This window comes from Pagrus major, chromosome 10, assembly GCF_040436345.1.
Source record: "Pagrus major chromosome 10, Pma_NU_1.0".
NCBI lineage: Eukaryota > Metazoa > Chordata > Actinopteri > Spariformes > Sparidae > Pagrus > Pagrus major.
The window spans coordinates 3,983,932-4,000,429 of record NC_133224.1 but is presented as its reverse complement, the minus strand read 5'-3'; the positions used below and the strand labels follow the sequence as shown (position 1 = coordinate 4,000,429).

At 44.3% G+C, this 16,498-nt stretch overlaps 1 protein-coding gene across 1 annotated transcript in view; it reads left to right on the top strand.

The window, feature by feature from the left end:
• Positions 1-237: 237 nt before the first annotated feature.
• Positions 238-16,498, top strand: part of cyp26b1 (cytochrome P450, family 26, subfamily b, polypeptide 1) — a 38,573-nt gene continuing 22,312 nt past the window's right edge. The window contains exon 1 of the mRNA XM_073474821.1: positions 238-1,495. Coding sequence (XP_073330922.1) covers positions 1,292-1,495 — 204 coding nt within the window. The 5' untranslated portion in view covers positions 238-1,291. The remainder of the gene's footprint in view (positions 1,496-16,498) is intronic.

The window sequence follows — 16,498 nt, the reverse complement described above, 5'->3', positions numbered from 1 at the left end:
GAGGGGAGTCTCTCTCGCTCTGTAGCCGACGCTGGAGTGAGTGAGGTGGGGTGGGGTTGGAGGGGGGCGACGGGAGCCCTTGGCTGCCTATTCGCCTTCCAGTTGCCTCCGCACTATATAAACACTCATTGGTGCCTCTGGCTTGACGCACACACACTCTTTTACGCACGCACGCACGTACACACACACATACACACACACTGAGGGTGACTTGTATAGGCAGCCAGAGAGAGAGAGAGAGAGAGAGAGAGAGAGAGAGAGAGGGGAGCGCTCTCAGAAACAGAAAGGTACACAGAGAAGAGAGTGGACGACAGAAAGTAAGAGAAGCAGAAGGAGGACGGTGGCTCCTGAGCATCTCCTGCGCACCTTTTCACTCACGGATCTTAAAAGTCTGCACTCTACTTTATCTTCCTCGTGCTTGTTCCAGACAGAGATTAAAACTTTTTGCAAAGAGGCTCTTTTCTTTTTCTTTTTTTAAAAAAAGAAAACATTTTTTTTTCTGGAAGTTGAGAGGAGAGAGACGCGATTCCTGGAAGACTTTTCCTTCATTTTTTCCCCCCAAACCAAGTCTTTCCATCCCTCGAGAAGTTTTAAAAAAGTAAAGCCCTTGTTAGTTCCAGGGCTCGGCTTCACTTTTTCCACGTGTCCCACGCTGTCCCAGCTTTTGACATAAACGTGTCACCTTGAGAGATTTTTTGTTGCTTTCAGACTTAAAAGAAAGAAAGAAAGAAAGAAAAAAACTTCATTTTAAGTCACTGACCCACAAACGAGACCAAAAATGAGATTTCAAACATCAGGACAGTCCCCAGCCTTGTGTGATTGTTGTCCTCAGTGCTTACATCATTAAAACAAAGTGAGTTTTAATGGTTTTATTTTTTCCACTTTACACGCTGAGGTGTGATACAGAAGACACGGGGAGCCTGGCAGCGCAGCTCACCTGTAGCATCTCCTCCGCTCAGCCGACACTTTGATTTGCACTTTTTTACGCACAGAAACGCCACTTTTGTGACTATTTGAAGAAGAGAGAGATTCAGTCTATCTGAAAGCAAAGCTCCTCACAGAGTTCATTCATTCTGAAAACACAACCGCCTGTTGTCACTTCCAGAGGGCTTTGGAGTGCGTAAAGGAGCGCTGCGCTTTTACGCAAAAAAAAAAAAAAAAAAAAAACTTCTAAAAATCCAACTTGGATCGAGATTTACACATTTTTCCACCAAAGTTTAAAGAAGCTTCAGCGCAGCTTTTTTTGAGAGTCGTCCAGAGCTCCAGAGAGACCGCCGGGCTCTCCATCATCATGCTGTTCGACAGTTTCGACCTCGTCTCGGCTCTGGCCACCCTGGCCGCCTGCCTGGTGTCAATGGCGCTGCTCCTCGCCGTGTCCCAGCAGCTGTGGCAGCTCCGGTGGACGGCGACGCGGGATAAAAACTGCAAGCTCCCCATGCCCAAAGGATCCATGGGCTTCCCTTTCATCGGCGAGACCTGCCACTGGCTCCTGCAGGTAAGCGCGCCCTCGGGGCGGGGAGGGGGGCAGACACGGCGTCTGGGTCAGCGCGGGTCCCGGTGTCTGCGGGGACGGAGCGGGACTCCGATGAAATCAGTCTGATCTTTTAATTTATTTTATTCTTGAAGACTTTTCATACTTTTTTTTTTTTTGCATTTTGAAGTTTCATTCATTGCATTTTTACACATTCTCGCTGCAGTGCGCTCCTGTAACGGATCTATTCCTGGAGTATGGAGTTACTGATGAGTTAGTCTGCAACGGTACAGTGAGATCATGTTGATATTGACCAGCAGAGACTTTTAATCGCTAATATTGCACATTTGTACACATTTTGCGGTGTTTATTTTTAAATGTGTGAACGCAATTTAGTGCTTTTTCCACTAAAATTCGTACATTTTTCACCACTTTTATCAGTTTGGCTCCACATTTCATGACGTTGAGTGTTGAATCTGCTCATAAAGTCTCACCACAGTTTGATTAATCACGATTTTCCTGTAAATTTTGTGTCTTTGAGTCAATTTGAGCTGGTTCATCCTCATCCTGCGCGCCTGTGCCCGCGCACAGCCACACACGAGACTTTCACTTCACTTTTGATTAGTTTAAAAGCCTGTAATCAATCCCTCACTCCACTGTGGCTCCACCGGGCGATCAGATCAGTGTTTATTTCATTATCATCTCAGACGGGAGCGCGTCGGGTCAGCCGGTCGCGGCGCGACTTTCCCTGCAGTCAGGCTGATAGGATATCGCTCATATCTGATATGGAGGCTATTAGTCAAATACAGAAGTGATTGTGAAGTCTTTTTCTCTGAGATTTTCAAATTAAAGTTCAATGTTTAATGTGCAGAAATGACAAGAATGTGCTGATTATCTGGGAAGGTGAAGGAAGGGAGAGAAAGTTTCGTGCGTAAAAGGGTGAAGGGTGAAGGTGAGGGTAAAGTGCGCACCCCCCCTTTTTTTCTTCTCCTGCTCCGCTCCCTGCGGGCTCATCTTTGGCTGCATCCGAGGAAAGTTTCCCAGCATGCTGCATGTTTCTGAATCATTACATGCGGACTGACAGGCGGTGTAGAGCTGCAGAAAAAAAGGAAAACCCCTGAGAGGGATAGTCATCATTTACTGGTGAGTTTGCTCCAAAACTTGAGGATCTGATCTTCTAATTTTCTCCTCATCAGGCAGGAAAAGTCAAACAAGTGTGCAGAAGGAACGATTAATCTTTATTTTTAGAGCAGAAGAAAGAAAGGGACGTTTATCAGCTGAGATTCTTGTATTTTGACCCCACCGGGAGTCCCGCCGCTAAGCAGCGGTTGTCAGCGCGCACTGATGGCTCCCAGGAGCGAGCCGACACTGAGGGTGGAGGGGGTGGCAAGTAAAAAAAAAGAGACAGAGCTGGAGGAGAGAAAGAGAAAAAAACGGGAGAAAAAAGGTCTCTACGAGCGGAGGCACGGGGCTTGAACTCGCGGTGCTCCTCTCCGTTACAATCTGACACCGAGCGAGACGCGTTCCCGGAATGCAAGCGAGGACCACGGCCAAGTTTCTGGAGGGAGGCGGGGTGGAGGGGGTGGAGGGGTGTCAGTCAGATAGAGGAATGAAAGGCTGAGAGTGTCTACACTTATGAGGTCTCCACGAGAGGAATCAGCAGCGTGAGGAGGAGGTTTTTTTTGACCTGATCTGAATGAAAACGCCTCATACATGTTGTCTGTCAGAGAGAGAGAGAGAGAAGCTGGGCTGCAGCCTGATGATCTGCTCTGTGGGAAGAGATGCAGATCTGATGGGAGCTTGCTGCCCAGATGCTGCTTCATGTCTCAGCTACCAGTCTGATGCCTGACTGCGCCTGTAGACGAGATGTCAGAGGGGCTCCAGAGAGAGTCAGAGAGGAGAGAGAGCTCCCCGAGTCAAGAATTTCAGCGGTTGATGTTTTGGTTTCTTTTTGTACCAAATGGTCTTGATTAAGAGTGTCAGGGCAAACCAACATGGCTGCAGACAGACCATGGTATTTGTTTCAGCTCATAACAGCAGACACATCCCCTGAAGTGAGGCGTTAAAGGGCAACTCTACCAGTTTTTACGCATTGAAGTGTGTTTACAGGTCTCGAGGAGTTCAACTGCACACGTGAAAACAGGAGTTTAAAGCCATTTGTGGCTCCAGAGGAAGCTGTGGGTGATGTGATAAACTGCCTCCGGTGATGTCACTAAGTGGCCCAGTTGCATTGTGGGTAATGTAGGCGCCATGTTTTAAAAAGCAGCCCACTGGTCTCCAACAAATAATCAAAATAAACACAGCAGAACCAGAGATATCAGCTGTTTTATTCCACGCATTCTTTTTCCTTTTCAAAACATGGAGCCTACATTACCCACAATGCAACTGGTTGAGTTATCCTTTGAGGCTTGCAAACGTTTTCCGGTCGAGATGAGTGACAAATTTGTCTTCACCGGATTAAATGACGGTATTTGTTAATGAAATTGTGGTTTGATTTGATACTTAAACGCACAATAAACGGATAGAAGCTGTGAACACAACTTTTTATTTTATATTGATACGGCATTCTTAGCACATATCATATTTCCTATCTAGCAACCTCTCGAAATGCTTCACAACACTTCTTCTTTCACCCATTCATTTGCTGACGGCAGAGGCTGCGATGCAACACATTCACACACTGACCGAACAGCCGTTGGGAGCAATTTGGGGTTTGGAGACACTTTGACATGCAGCCAGAGCCGGGATTGAACCATCAACCCTCTTGATTATAGGAAAGGACCTGCTCTACTTCCTGAGGCACAGCCGTCCCAAATCAAGCAATTATGAAGTAACACCGTCTTTATTTAGAGTCGTGTTTCTCTCTCTTTTTGCTCCATTTTTGGTCTCCACCACCAAATCCTGAAGGAAATATCTGACTCTTAAGCTGCTTAATGCTCCACTCTGTTCACCAGCTAGTCGCTAACTGTGTCCCTCTGCTGTTTGGAGCTGAGCAGGTCGTGAACAGTGAGTTAAAACGATGCTGTGAGAGCGGCGAGACTGAGCGACGGTGTTGCTGGACAGCTAAATAATGATGTTAAAACTCACACAGCTGCTTTAGTGAAGGATAATAATCTTTGCTCCTTTGTTTAAAAGTATCGAAACACTAAGTTGCAGATTTTGTGTGAACAAAAGGCAGTTTTGTTGTAGTTGAACATCAGATTTCTGAGTCGTGAAACTGCCAAAAAATACCTTTTTCATGCATCTTGAACGTGTTCAAGCTTCTTCAGTTTCTTTTTCTTTACTCCCTTGTTCTCTTACTCCGTCTCCTCTTTTCCAGATTTCCTACATAAACACTCTTTCTGTTTAAATGTGAGTTTATATACATACGGTATATATTTTTAACTACACACACACACACACACACACGTGCAGCAGCAGCAGCAGCGGCAGCAGAAGCACATTTTTGTGACGGATCCATTTTAAAGCGATCCGCAGTTAGGAATAGTTTTATGGTCACTCCGCCAGAGACCTGTCTGCTCTCATTAGGAGCCGGAGCTTTGTGAAGGGCCGGTGCCAAGCAGGAGCGTTACTACCGAGCACACACACACACACACGCACGCACGTGCACTGAAACACTACCTACATGGCGCGGATTCACGTATATATATATATATGTCGATATAAACACACATTAGTTATGCTTTCCATACAGGTGCATGGACGTCCACATGCGACCTTTAACCGTACGCTCATTTAAATGTTTGATTTATGAAACACGAGCATGAATCCAAACAGTTCTTTACGTTTAAACGGCAGCTCGTACCACATTTTTATAAACTAAACCGAAGAGTGACGTCGCTGCTTTCAGGAGAACTTGTGTGGATTTCTGTTTTTTGCGGATATAACAGCAAAATTCATCAAATGCTGGTTTGTTTAATTCTGTTTTTTTGGGGGGGTTAAAACATACTGTGTAAAAGTTACGGATACAAAGTTTGCAGCTGTTCAGACCAGTAATCGAATGTAACTAAGTACATTTACTCAAGTACTGTACTTAAGTACAATTTTGAGGTAGGCTACTTGTACTGATTTCCATTTTTTGTTACGTTATACTTCCACTCCACGACATTTTAGAGGCAAATACTGTACTTTTGACACTCTACATTTATTTGACAACTTTAGTTACTAGTTACTTTGTAGATTACATGCTGAATCAAATGTATTTTATTAGCAATCAGATTAAAAAAACATTGATAACGATATCAGATCCGATAACGACCCGTACAGTAAATACATACACGTAAATATACGTTTACTTTTGTTACTTAAGTACATTTAATATCAGATACTTTAAGACTTTTACTCGAGTACTATTATTATGGGTGACTTTCACCGATGTAATATTTTACCACGATATCTTTACTTTTACTCAAGTTTGAAGTTTGACTTTTGGGAACTTTTAACAAAACTGTTTCAAACGCAAAGAGACAAAAAATGGATTCAGTTCTTCCTGGATTTTAAATCACGCTGAAGATTTGTCTGATTTGAAGTTAAACGCTATGAAACTTCCTCAGCAGGAGAAAAGCTACAAATCAGAGGTCAGACTGAAAGAATAAAGTGGTTTCTAAAAAAAACATTCAAATTTCATGTGAAATACAGAATTTTCTTCACTAACGTACAAAGATTGATGTCTGAATTGGATGTAGTTACCGCCTGCTGCCACTTGGGGTCACCAACGTGCAAAGTTCCCGGATGTGGTTTCCAATTAATTGATGGTTTAATATGGAATTAAAAACAATCTTGTAGAGTATTGGTATTAATAAAGGCAACTAATGGAGTGCTCTAAGGATTCTGGGTAATGGAGTCCTTCAAACTTTCTTCCCGCTGCAGCGTACATTTCTGATATCGACACACGGACTCAAGGGGGAAACCAGTCAGCTATTCTGGACACAACTTCTCCTGAGCTGGTCCTGATACCTCTCACACAAACACACACACACACACACACACACATTCATACACAAATACACCACTGCACGCACACACACACACACAAATATACACACATGCGGTGCAGACGGGCTGGACTGAATCTGGGTCAGACCAGAGGAAATGAACACATGGCACTGAGACTCAGACTGTACTGTGTGTTTGTGCGATTTAAGTTTGTGAATGAGCCCGAGCCAGACACATACACACATGCACACACACACACACACACACACACACTGCAGATTTCTATGCAGAGGATGCAACATGTCATCAGTGATCGTTTCCTCTTATAATCAGTCAAATTCGGCCTTCAGCAGTTTGGACAAATGCTAGCATCATCACACACACGCACGCACATGCATTTATACTGTACACACACACAAACACACACTAATGCGTTGTCCCTGTGTCTGCCAGCCTGTCTCTTGTCTCTGTCTGTCTGCAGTGATGAAGTGTAAATGACGGTGGGCAGAGTAATAACAGTCCTGCAGAGCAAACACTCTCTCATCTCACACAGTGATGACAGCTCTCTCTCCCCCTCTCTCTCTTTCCCTCTCTCTTCTTCTTCTTCTTCTTCTCTTTTTCTTCTTCTTCTACACCTGCCCCGTCCTGCCGTCTCCGGCTCTCTCTGGCAGCACAAACAAACCAAAGTCCTCAATATCGAACAGGCTGCATCTTAACGGGTGAATTCGTCCTTTAATCTGACGCCACTCGTGGTGCCTTCAAGTGCAGTCGTCTTTATGAGAACGGTTCATTTGAACGAGCGTATAATCGTGTTTTCATAACTTTGCTAGTGGGAAATTTCTGAGAGCTCCAATTATGGATGTGTACTTTAACGTTTGATATTACTTTAAGCTACTTTTCTAGTTTTTTGAGCAAGTTTTCCTCAATGCATCTTGATTTTTCTTCACTATTGTTGAAAAGTCATCATTTGTTTTTGTCTTTAGTCGTGTAGAAACAGTGTTCTCAGGACTGATGACACCACTCAAAGATGCAATATGTAAGATTTAATCGTCTAAAATGTCTAAAAATGACTCGACCTTTGTCGTATATGTTGTCGACTTGTGTACGTACATTATACCAAGTGTTTCCAACAATGTTCAAACCCGGAGAATGCGTAATTGTGCGTTTCGTTCAATCGCCTGACGCTGTAACTTTTAGGAAAACATCAGATTATACGTCAGAGCGTGAGGGAGGAAGTTGGTGACAAAAGACAACAACTCCCATGAACCCACTCTACTTCACAGCTATTGTTTAGTTTTGATTGAGAGACCTCTAGCGGCAGAAATACATACCGAGTGTTTAAAGCAGACTGTTTTGAGTGTTCAGCTTGACATCTACAAAAAATATGTCACACGTTACATTTGAAGGCAGCTTTTCTTCTCGTTGCACTGAAGGAACGCAGTCAAAACGCACTTGTGTTGTAATGTGAACATGTCTCTGTTTGTTGGCAGTGTCACAGCTGATTTACTTTATGTTTCAACCAACTGTCTGGCGCTTGCTTACTTGCATGTTTTGGCATAAACTTCACTTTTGTTATTCTGAATATGAAAACTTGACAGTGTCAAACCGAGGTCGGAGTGATACGGGAACGATGAAGGAAACCAAGATCAAAATAAAAACACTGTTTTTGTCCTTTTGCTGGATGAAAACACAAGATTTTTTTACATCAGATTACTTTTATTTAGCTGATGCTTCTATTAAAAGTGACGTTCAGCCTTGAGGATACGACCCAAAAGTTGCAAGAAGCACATAAAGTACATAAAACTCCACCGAACAAGTATGATGCTTTAAAAGCTATGCTTGAGAGACAAGAGAAGGTTCTTCTTCTTCTTCTTCCAGCTGAAACTCCAAGACAAAGTGCTGATTTAACCAGTAAAAGAGACGACTGGTTGTTCTCTTGGAAAACAAAAATGCAATCCAGTCCCTCCAAATATAACAAAATGTAACAAACGAGGCAGGAAATATTAAAAACCCTTTATTAAAGTGGCTAAATCATTAAAAAAGCCAACACGAGTCGACCGCTGAGTCTTCGCCGCGGCTCCAAATAAACAGATTCCACCATTTTGAATAATTAACTGTTTGATTTAATGGTCACAGCTTCGAACGACGTGACTGGAAAAGATCCGAATCCTAAACCTCCTTTTATGACGAGCCGCTCTGTTTCTCGCGCACACGGTCGTAAAAGAAAACGCTCGTCGTGACCGAATCGAGGTTGGTTTTCCAGTCCGACTCGAACATGTGGGATCTTTGTTTTCTAGGCGGATTGTTCCTTTAACCAGCTCAGACAGAGCCGGGATTGTGAGGCCCGGTGGCTTCATCTGTACCGAGGTTCCATTACTGCGGTCCAGCACGCTGTGTGCTGCATAGCTGCGGTTACACAGTCCTGACGCACACACACACACACACACACACACACACACACACGGTAAATGGAAATACTATGAGTGTATGAGCACATATAGAGTATGTACATGCACACAGCTACACACACACACACAGCGCACGTGCACAGACGTGTGTGAGCTCAGTCAGATCATATTACAAATGATTTAACTCTTTCTTTCTTTCTTTCTTTCTTTCTTTCTTTCTTTCGAGTGTGTGTTTGTTGGGTGATAGGTACGTAGTTCATTGAGCGGGCAGCGTGCGTGCGTGTGTGTGTGTGTGTGTGCGCGCGTGAGTGTGTTTGTGGTGTAACAGTGTTAACATTCAAGGCAGGACCCTTGAACCTCCGAGGACTCGTCTTCTCACAACCCCTCGAACCTTTAATCCAAGCTTCTCTCCATCTCGTCTGCACGTCGGTCTGATTTTTTTGTCCCGTTCTTTCGCCTTTTTCTTTCATTTATCGATCGATAAACAATATTTCGGCGTGTTTCTGTGACTTTTCTTACTATAAGACCTGTTTTTTGACCTTTTAAGTCTCACAGGAACGTTTCATCGTTCCTCTATCGCCATTTCTTCTGCCGTCCTAGTTTTCTTTAAAAAAATGACACATCTTCTTTCCTCTATCCCTTCAACAGCCTCTGCCTTCACCTTCCTCCATGTTTTTATCTTCCTCGACTCAGAAAATTGTGCTGAAGGACAAATCGGCCGCTGTAACTAGATATAATCTCAAAAGAACCTGGCGACAACAGCGACAAATCAAAACAACCTGTTTTGGTAAAAGTATCGCTCCCCATCTCGCTTTTTATCTTCCTCCCTCTCCTCCGTTCTCCATCTGTCCATCCATCCCTACCTTCCTCCTCCTCCTCCTCCTCCTCCTCCTCTTGTTCAGATTAGCAGGAGGTGCTGGCAGCGCTCTCCCTTGCCCCTTCTTTCACCCCGAGAACACACTGCTCCCTCCTCCAGCCCTGTTGTCCTGGGCCGAGTATAGAGCACAGCGCTAAGCCCTTCTTTCTCAATGAGTGTGTGTATGTGTGTGAAGCCGAGATCCCATTTTCTTTTTCTTTGACCACTAATAAACTTTGTATATGTGTGTAAACGCTCAAAGGACAATGGCAGAATTATTCCTTTTTATTCCATCGTCAACAAATCAGTCCTCAACCTGTCGACTCAAACGTCTACTTTCACTTTTTAAAGAAGTTATTCCCTTAAAAACCTCCTCAAGTGGAGTAAATAGCGTGTTTGTTGGAATTACAGCTGCAGGATGGTGCGTGTGTGAAGCTAAGATCATATTTTTTTGGTTTTTACTAGTTTAAAACTTTGTATATGTGTGTAATCGCTCAACGGATGAAGCTGGAATCATTATTTTTATTCCATCATCAAGACATTTCAGAAAAAGACCAAGCTGAGGTGTCAGTCTGTCCCCTAATGCATCGATCCTAAACCTGTTCGCTTTAAAGGCTCAGTGACACCTGGGTGTTGTAGCTTTTAGCAAACTTTACACAAATTGCAGTAAAACATGCGTTTGTTTGGGGACTATTTCATGCAGCGGATTAAAACAAATTACAGCTGCAGAACGGTGCATGTGTGTGAAACTGAGCATTTTTCTTCTTCTTCTGTTTATTCTATTGTTAACAAATTTCCTAAAAAGACCAAAGTGAACTAGTCCGTCTCTTAGTCTCTTAGTCCGACACTTAACACATCGGTCCTAAACCTGTTCACCCAAACGTGGTCAGTATTTACCTTAAAAACTTGGGTGTTGTAGTTTTTATGAAACGTTGCTCAAACTGGAGGTAACACCACGTTCGTTGGGGACTATTTCCAGCGGCGGATGAATCCACATTTGCTGCTTTTTTTTGTGTATTTACAGATCTAGACGGCGGTTTTTGAGATTGAATCGCAATAAACTGCAGATGGAGCTCTCTGGCGCAGCGGAATCAGACATAAAGTGGTTAGAAGGTGCATTATTTGTCGTTTTTGTCGACAATAAGAAAAATATCCAGCATCACCAGATCTCTACGTGAGTTCGTTGAGCTCCACACTGTGTTTCTGTATTCACTTGTAGTCCTGTGTGTGTGTGTGTGTGTGTGTGTGTGTGTGTGTGTGTGTGTGTCAGGGTATTAGCTGGGGTCCTGGGGTGAGTGCTTAGAGAGTTTTGAACAACCGTAATCTCCCTCCCTATAATGTCCCCGGGTCAGGGGCCAACCCTCTCTCTCGCTCTCTCTCCCGGCTGCTCTCTCTCCCTCCCCATTCTCCTCGTTTCTTGGCTGAACTATCCGAAGCCCTTCTCCGTTAATCCTTCCTTTTTGAAAAACGAGCACCCTTCCCCATCTCTCCGCCTCCTCCGCCACGCTCGGCGCTCGCTTTCTCTCGCCCCGCTTTCTGGCGCTCACCTCTTTCACACTTTTTTTTCCTTCCTCCTCCTCCTCCTTCATTCTTTATCTCTCCTCCTCCACCTTCTTCTCTTTCTCCGTCTCCTCCCTTCTTTTTCCTTTTCCTTTTCTCTCATCCTGCTTTCTTATTCCTTCCCCTTTTCGTCTCTCCCTCTCTGTCCTCTCTGATGTGGTGGCGTGACCGCAAAGGGACGGGGTTCATTGTCAAGTCGAGGACCTATCGTACCATTCAGACGCACAATCACACACACACACATATTAAAACTCACACACTGGTTCCTTGGTATCTCTGGCACCGGCTGAATGATTGACGGCTGAAAAGAAGGAAGGAATTCCCTCACAGCCTTTGACCTCGTTTCCTCCCTCTCGTCCTTCTCTGGTGCTGCTGCTGCTTTCTCACTTCTTATGTTTAACCTTTATCTCAGTTACAGTCTCAGTTTATTAGATATATCTGATTTTGGGCACTGTATTTGTGTATCTGCACTGCCTTCCCTGAGAAAATCACCTGTCAGTCATTTTGTGGACACGATCGTGACGTTATTTCGTCGAAGCACTTTGAGTTTCGGCGGTGAATCAAGTTGTTGTTTAGGTTTTTTCCCAGACACCATTAACGCTACTGTTGCTCATGATAACATTTGACTCACCTGCTGCTTTTGCGACCGTCACACCGAGCTGACGGAGATGCCTCGTGTTGTTTCGTCGTGAGAGGAAATCACCGATCCGTAACCTGCATCTTTTCATTAGCGTTTGATTGATTTGGTTTTAGGGTTAAAGTAAATATGGAGAGGAGCAAAGAAATGACTCCATATTAAGCTGAATGTGACCCATGTCTGAAGTTCATTTGTGGCCCAAAAGACGGCCGTAGTGGACTTTACAGGTGATCGTTTTGACGTTTTTCAGACGAATTCTCGGTTTTTAAACAAATAAAACAAAAACAAAATCAAATCTACGCCAGCGACTTACAGAAACGATCGCTCCAAAACTCTAAAAAATTGGAGATCCAGGTTAGAAGAAGAATTTAAAATGAAATTGCGAATTATTTGAAAAGTAGAATTTAGAGGATGGCGCCCAAAGTGGGGCGAGGATCCATTTGTCTCATATTTTAAATACATTTTAAAAACATATTATTTGGTTTAATGTTGTTTCATTTTTTTGTGAGGTTTGTGTTTATAATCTGAGCACAAAGTGACACATTGCGGAGGACGTCAGTCAATTAAGGGAACTTGGGATCTTAGTACGTTGATTTTTAAGTCTCAAATACTGACGGTTTGGGTTTGTAGGACGGGTCGGTCGGCATCCCAGAGCGTCAGTCTTGTCGAGCTGGGAAATGAGACTCAAAGGGTGTTTTGTTAATGGCTCGTGATCCAGCGTTAAGTATTATTTTTTACTCCAAGAGAAGAAGGGAATATTTTCACGTGGCAGACACGTTTTCAGACACATGTTGATGCATACATACAATATAACCAGAGTACAACACTTTACATTCATGTGATTCTGACTGAAGTTCTGAGGAGTTTCAACAAGACGACGACGGCGACACGAAAGAAAATCCAAACGTGTTCCCTCTCTGCTCGCCTCCTTTCTTCGTTTCATCATGTAATCTATCGTCTACCTCTCCTCGCTCTCAGAAAATGACACTTCGTCGTCTGCTTTGTCGCTGTCGTTCACTTCCTGCTACTGTTTTCCCATCAGCCTCTGCTTCTCCCTCTTTACCAGAAAACCCCTCTGAGCTCCGTCTGAGCAGTCACCCTAATATTTCTCTTTTATAACTGCAGCTCTCTCTCTCTCTCTCACACACACACACACTTGCTGTCCCCCCAGCTCGCCCCATGTGTGTGTCAGTGTGTGTGTGTGCTGGTGGAGCGGCGGCGTTGATCTGAGTAAACATAATTAGCTGTGTTTTTTTGTCTTGCCCTAATAAAAGAGTCATTTGTTGGACATTTCCACTGCGCTACAAAGAGGACATTTATAAGCCCGGGCCCAGGTTCGCCCCCAGGCCAACCCCAACAGAACAGACGGGGGTATTTTTAGCACGCCCGGCGCGCTAGCTAGCTCTGCTCGGACAGTGTGTGTGTGTGTGTGTGTGTGAGGAGTGTGTGTTTGTAGAGAGAGAGAGAGAGAGAACAAGAGAGACAGGGAGATTTTATAAGATTTTCTGTGATCACAGTGGCGTTTGTCAGAAATATTGAGTGCATGTGAGTGTGTATTGAACCGGTTAGTGTGTGTGTGTGTGTGTGTTTGGATGGTGTGTGTGGAAAATCCTCCTCGCTGCCTCCTTTATTGAGCTACTTGTAAAATATCTGATAAATCTGTGTTCAAAAAATATAAAAGGGAGTCTGTAGAAGCTGACATCGCCGGCTACAAGAACAGGCCTGTCCAGACTGCAGAGACACACACACACACACACACACACACACATTGACACAAGATGAAAGCGCTCTACTTTAGGATTATTCCCTTAATTCGATGTGTGCACGACCTTTAACCCCGACATCACCTTAATCTCTCCGTCGTTCTGACCTTTTACACCTGATGACGCCTCGGGGTCACGTTTGAAGCGTCAGTCGCTGTTCTCAACCTGCGACGCCGCCGGTTTTATTTTTTACCTTAACGTGAACGGAGAGTTTTGGGCTGAGACGGACAGAGAGGGGTCGACAGAACAGACAATTTTAGGAAGTCAGGACAAAGGTCATCGTATACCGTTATGACAGACCAAAAGGCAAAGAAGTGGAGGAACGATAACTCTGAGGTTATCGTTGAACCTCGAGATCCCTGATTTGAAAATGTCCTGCAGCTTTTTTTGCACATCAACCCCCTGGTGGCTCGTTCTCCAGAGGAAACTCACCATAAATACACCTAAAAAGACATTTAAACCGCAAGTTTAACGGAGACTGTAGCAGCTGTTACAGCTGATAGTTTGTTTGAAGAGGTTGATGAAGCTTGTTTTTGATGAAAAACACACTCTTTAATACAGCCGTCATGTCATTAACAGTCACCTAACGACCCCCTGATGACTTAATGCTGAATAATGGATCCAGTAATCGATCGACCCATGATAGTATTTACTTCTGATACTTGAGTACATTTAACATCCGAGTCTTTAAGATTGTTACTCAAGACTTTCATATCTGACCACGATATCTTTGCTTTCTGGTATTTTTATTACTTGCTTCACAAACAACAGCATTAAATTCCCGTGTGGCTCAGAAACTGTGTGATTCGGTCTTAAACTCTCTGATTTCTCTGATTTCTGGCTTCGTTCACGTTTACAACCAGCGAGAGCTCGAACACATCCACACATCATGTTTTGTGCCTCCGCAGCCGGCTCGTACTCCTCTTAGTTGCCTGGTAACACATCCACAAGAAGAAGAAGAAGAAGAAGAAGAAAAAAAAAAGCTCTTAAACTTTATGCCCGCCATCATTAAGAGAAACCTCTTTATGGTTTTCAGCTCACATCAGAGTTTGTTGCCTGTGACCTCGGCGGTTAAAATCAGCCGTAATGTTGTGGCAGCAATTTTGGTTTTGGGGTTTTTCTTTTCTTTTCTCTCTGAGCGAGTGTTTACAGTGACGGCTCGTCCGCTTCACTGCAGTTTGGAGGGAAAGTGTGTGTTCAGCCTGCGCAATCAGTGTGAAGCTGTGACGCCTGCGTCTCCTCGGCGACGTCTGTGACTCTGTGTGTGTGTGTGTGTGTGTGTGTGTGTTGCGATCCCGGCGTGTGCGGTTATGTACGTGTTCTCCTGCAAGAGAAGTGTGGCGTCATTACATCACAACTTTTCCATGCTTTTGCTCTGCGTGTGTGTCTGTGTGTGTCTGTGTGTGTGTTTTGCCAGATTCGGGAGGGAGAGGGGGGGTGTACACTTCTCACCTTTTATGCTAAATGTCATCCAGACCACACCCCTGGCACGCACACACACGCACGCACACACACATTATTTTAGTGTAACTTTTTGTGTTTTACGCACAATTTTTTTTCCGTTTTCAGAGACAGATGAAAACCTTCAGGGTGCTGCCAAAAAAGTGTGTGTGTGAAAAGAAAATAGAGAGAAATGGAAAAGAGAAAATGTAAGAGGAGATACACACATAATGCACGTAGCTGCACGCACACACACACACACACACACACTCACACACACCACAAAAAGTACACAATCGGTCCAATCTGATGCTGTATCTTGGAGTGTGAAAGGGAGCCTTGTCTGGCTGCCTGAGGAACTCCCTTCGAATTGGACTTTGTGTGTGTGTGTGTGTGTGTGTGTGTGTGTGTGTGTGCGTGTGTGTGAGAGCAGGCCTGCCAGGCAGACATACTAAACCACTCTACATCCATGTGGCAGCAAAATGTAGCTTGGAAAACAAGCCCACTCTTACACGCACACACACCCCCCGAGGGCTCCAGAGGCCAGCCGGCGACCTGGTGTATGTGTGTGTGTGTGTGTTAATGTGTGTGTGTGTGTGTGTGTGTGTGTGTGTGTGTGCGTGCCACAGTAAAAAGAGGAAGTGTACAGGAGCTGTGAAAACAGTTCAGGTCAACAGTTTGTACCCAGACAGATCGACACGGAGAGAGAGAAAGAAATGTGGAAATGTGAAGGAATGAGGGATAAAAGACGGAATGTTTCTTTAAAAATACACCCTTAGAAAGAAAAATCAACACGATAGGCCACATTTAGGTGGTTATTTCCAGTAGCTCTGATGAAAGTCTGTGGCAGAAAATAGTCCAGTATTAGTTTGAGCCCCTAAAAGTCAAAGAGAAGTTTGCTTTCTAGTCGTAATCCTGCATCGTTTGACAGAAAGTGCATCGTGGAAGCAGCCGAGATGCAAGAAAAGATGCAGATTGAGTAAATCTAAATAAAATGCACTGTGTATATATAAAATAGTCTTAATTGTAGCATCTGAAGTAGCTTAACGGCGCTGACAGACGTGGTGGGGCGTGTTGGGCCTGAATGCTAATTAGCAGCATTTTTCATCTATAAAAGCAGTCTGGCAATCAGAGTTTTCAAAGCGACATGAAACGGCGAAACGGAGAGCTGCAGAGAGGCCGAAGCATCTGTGCTCAATTTAGGCCGAGTTCACACACAGAGGAGCGACGCTAAAGATGTGAGGTGCGTCGCGAGAAGGGGAGAGAGGGATGAGCTGCAGGGACGACGCGAGGGGAGAGTCCGCGGACGTCTCGCTTTCAGCGACAAATGAAAACACAGTCGACTCGAGTCGCACCTGTCCGCTGAAACACGTGGAGATGAGACGCAAAACGATTCATCTTTGTGTGGATAAAAACCTGCAATAAATG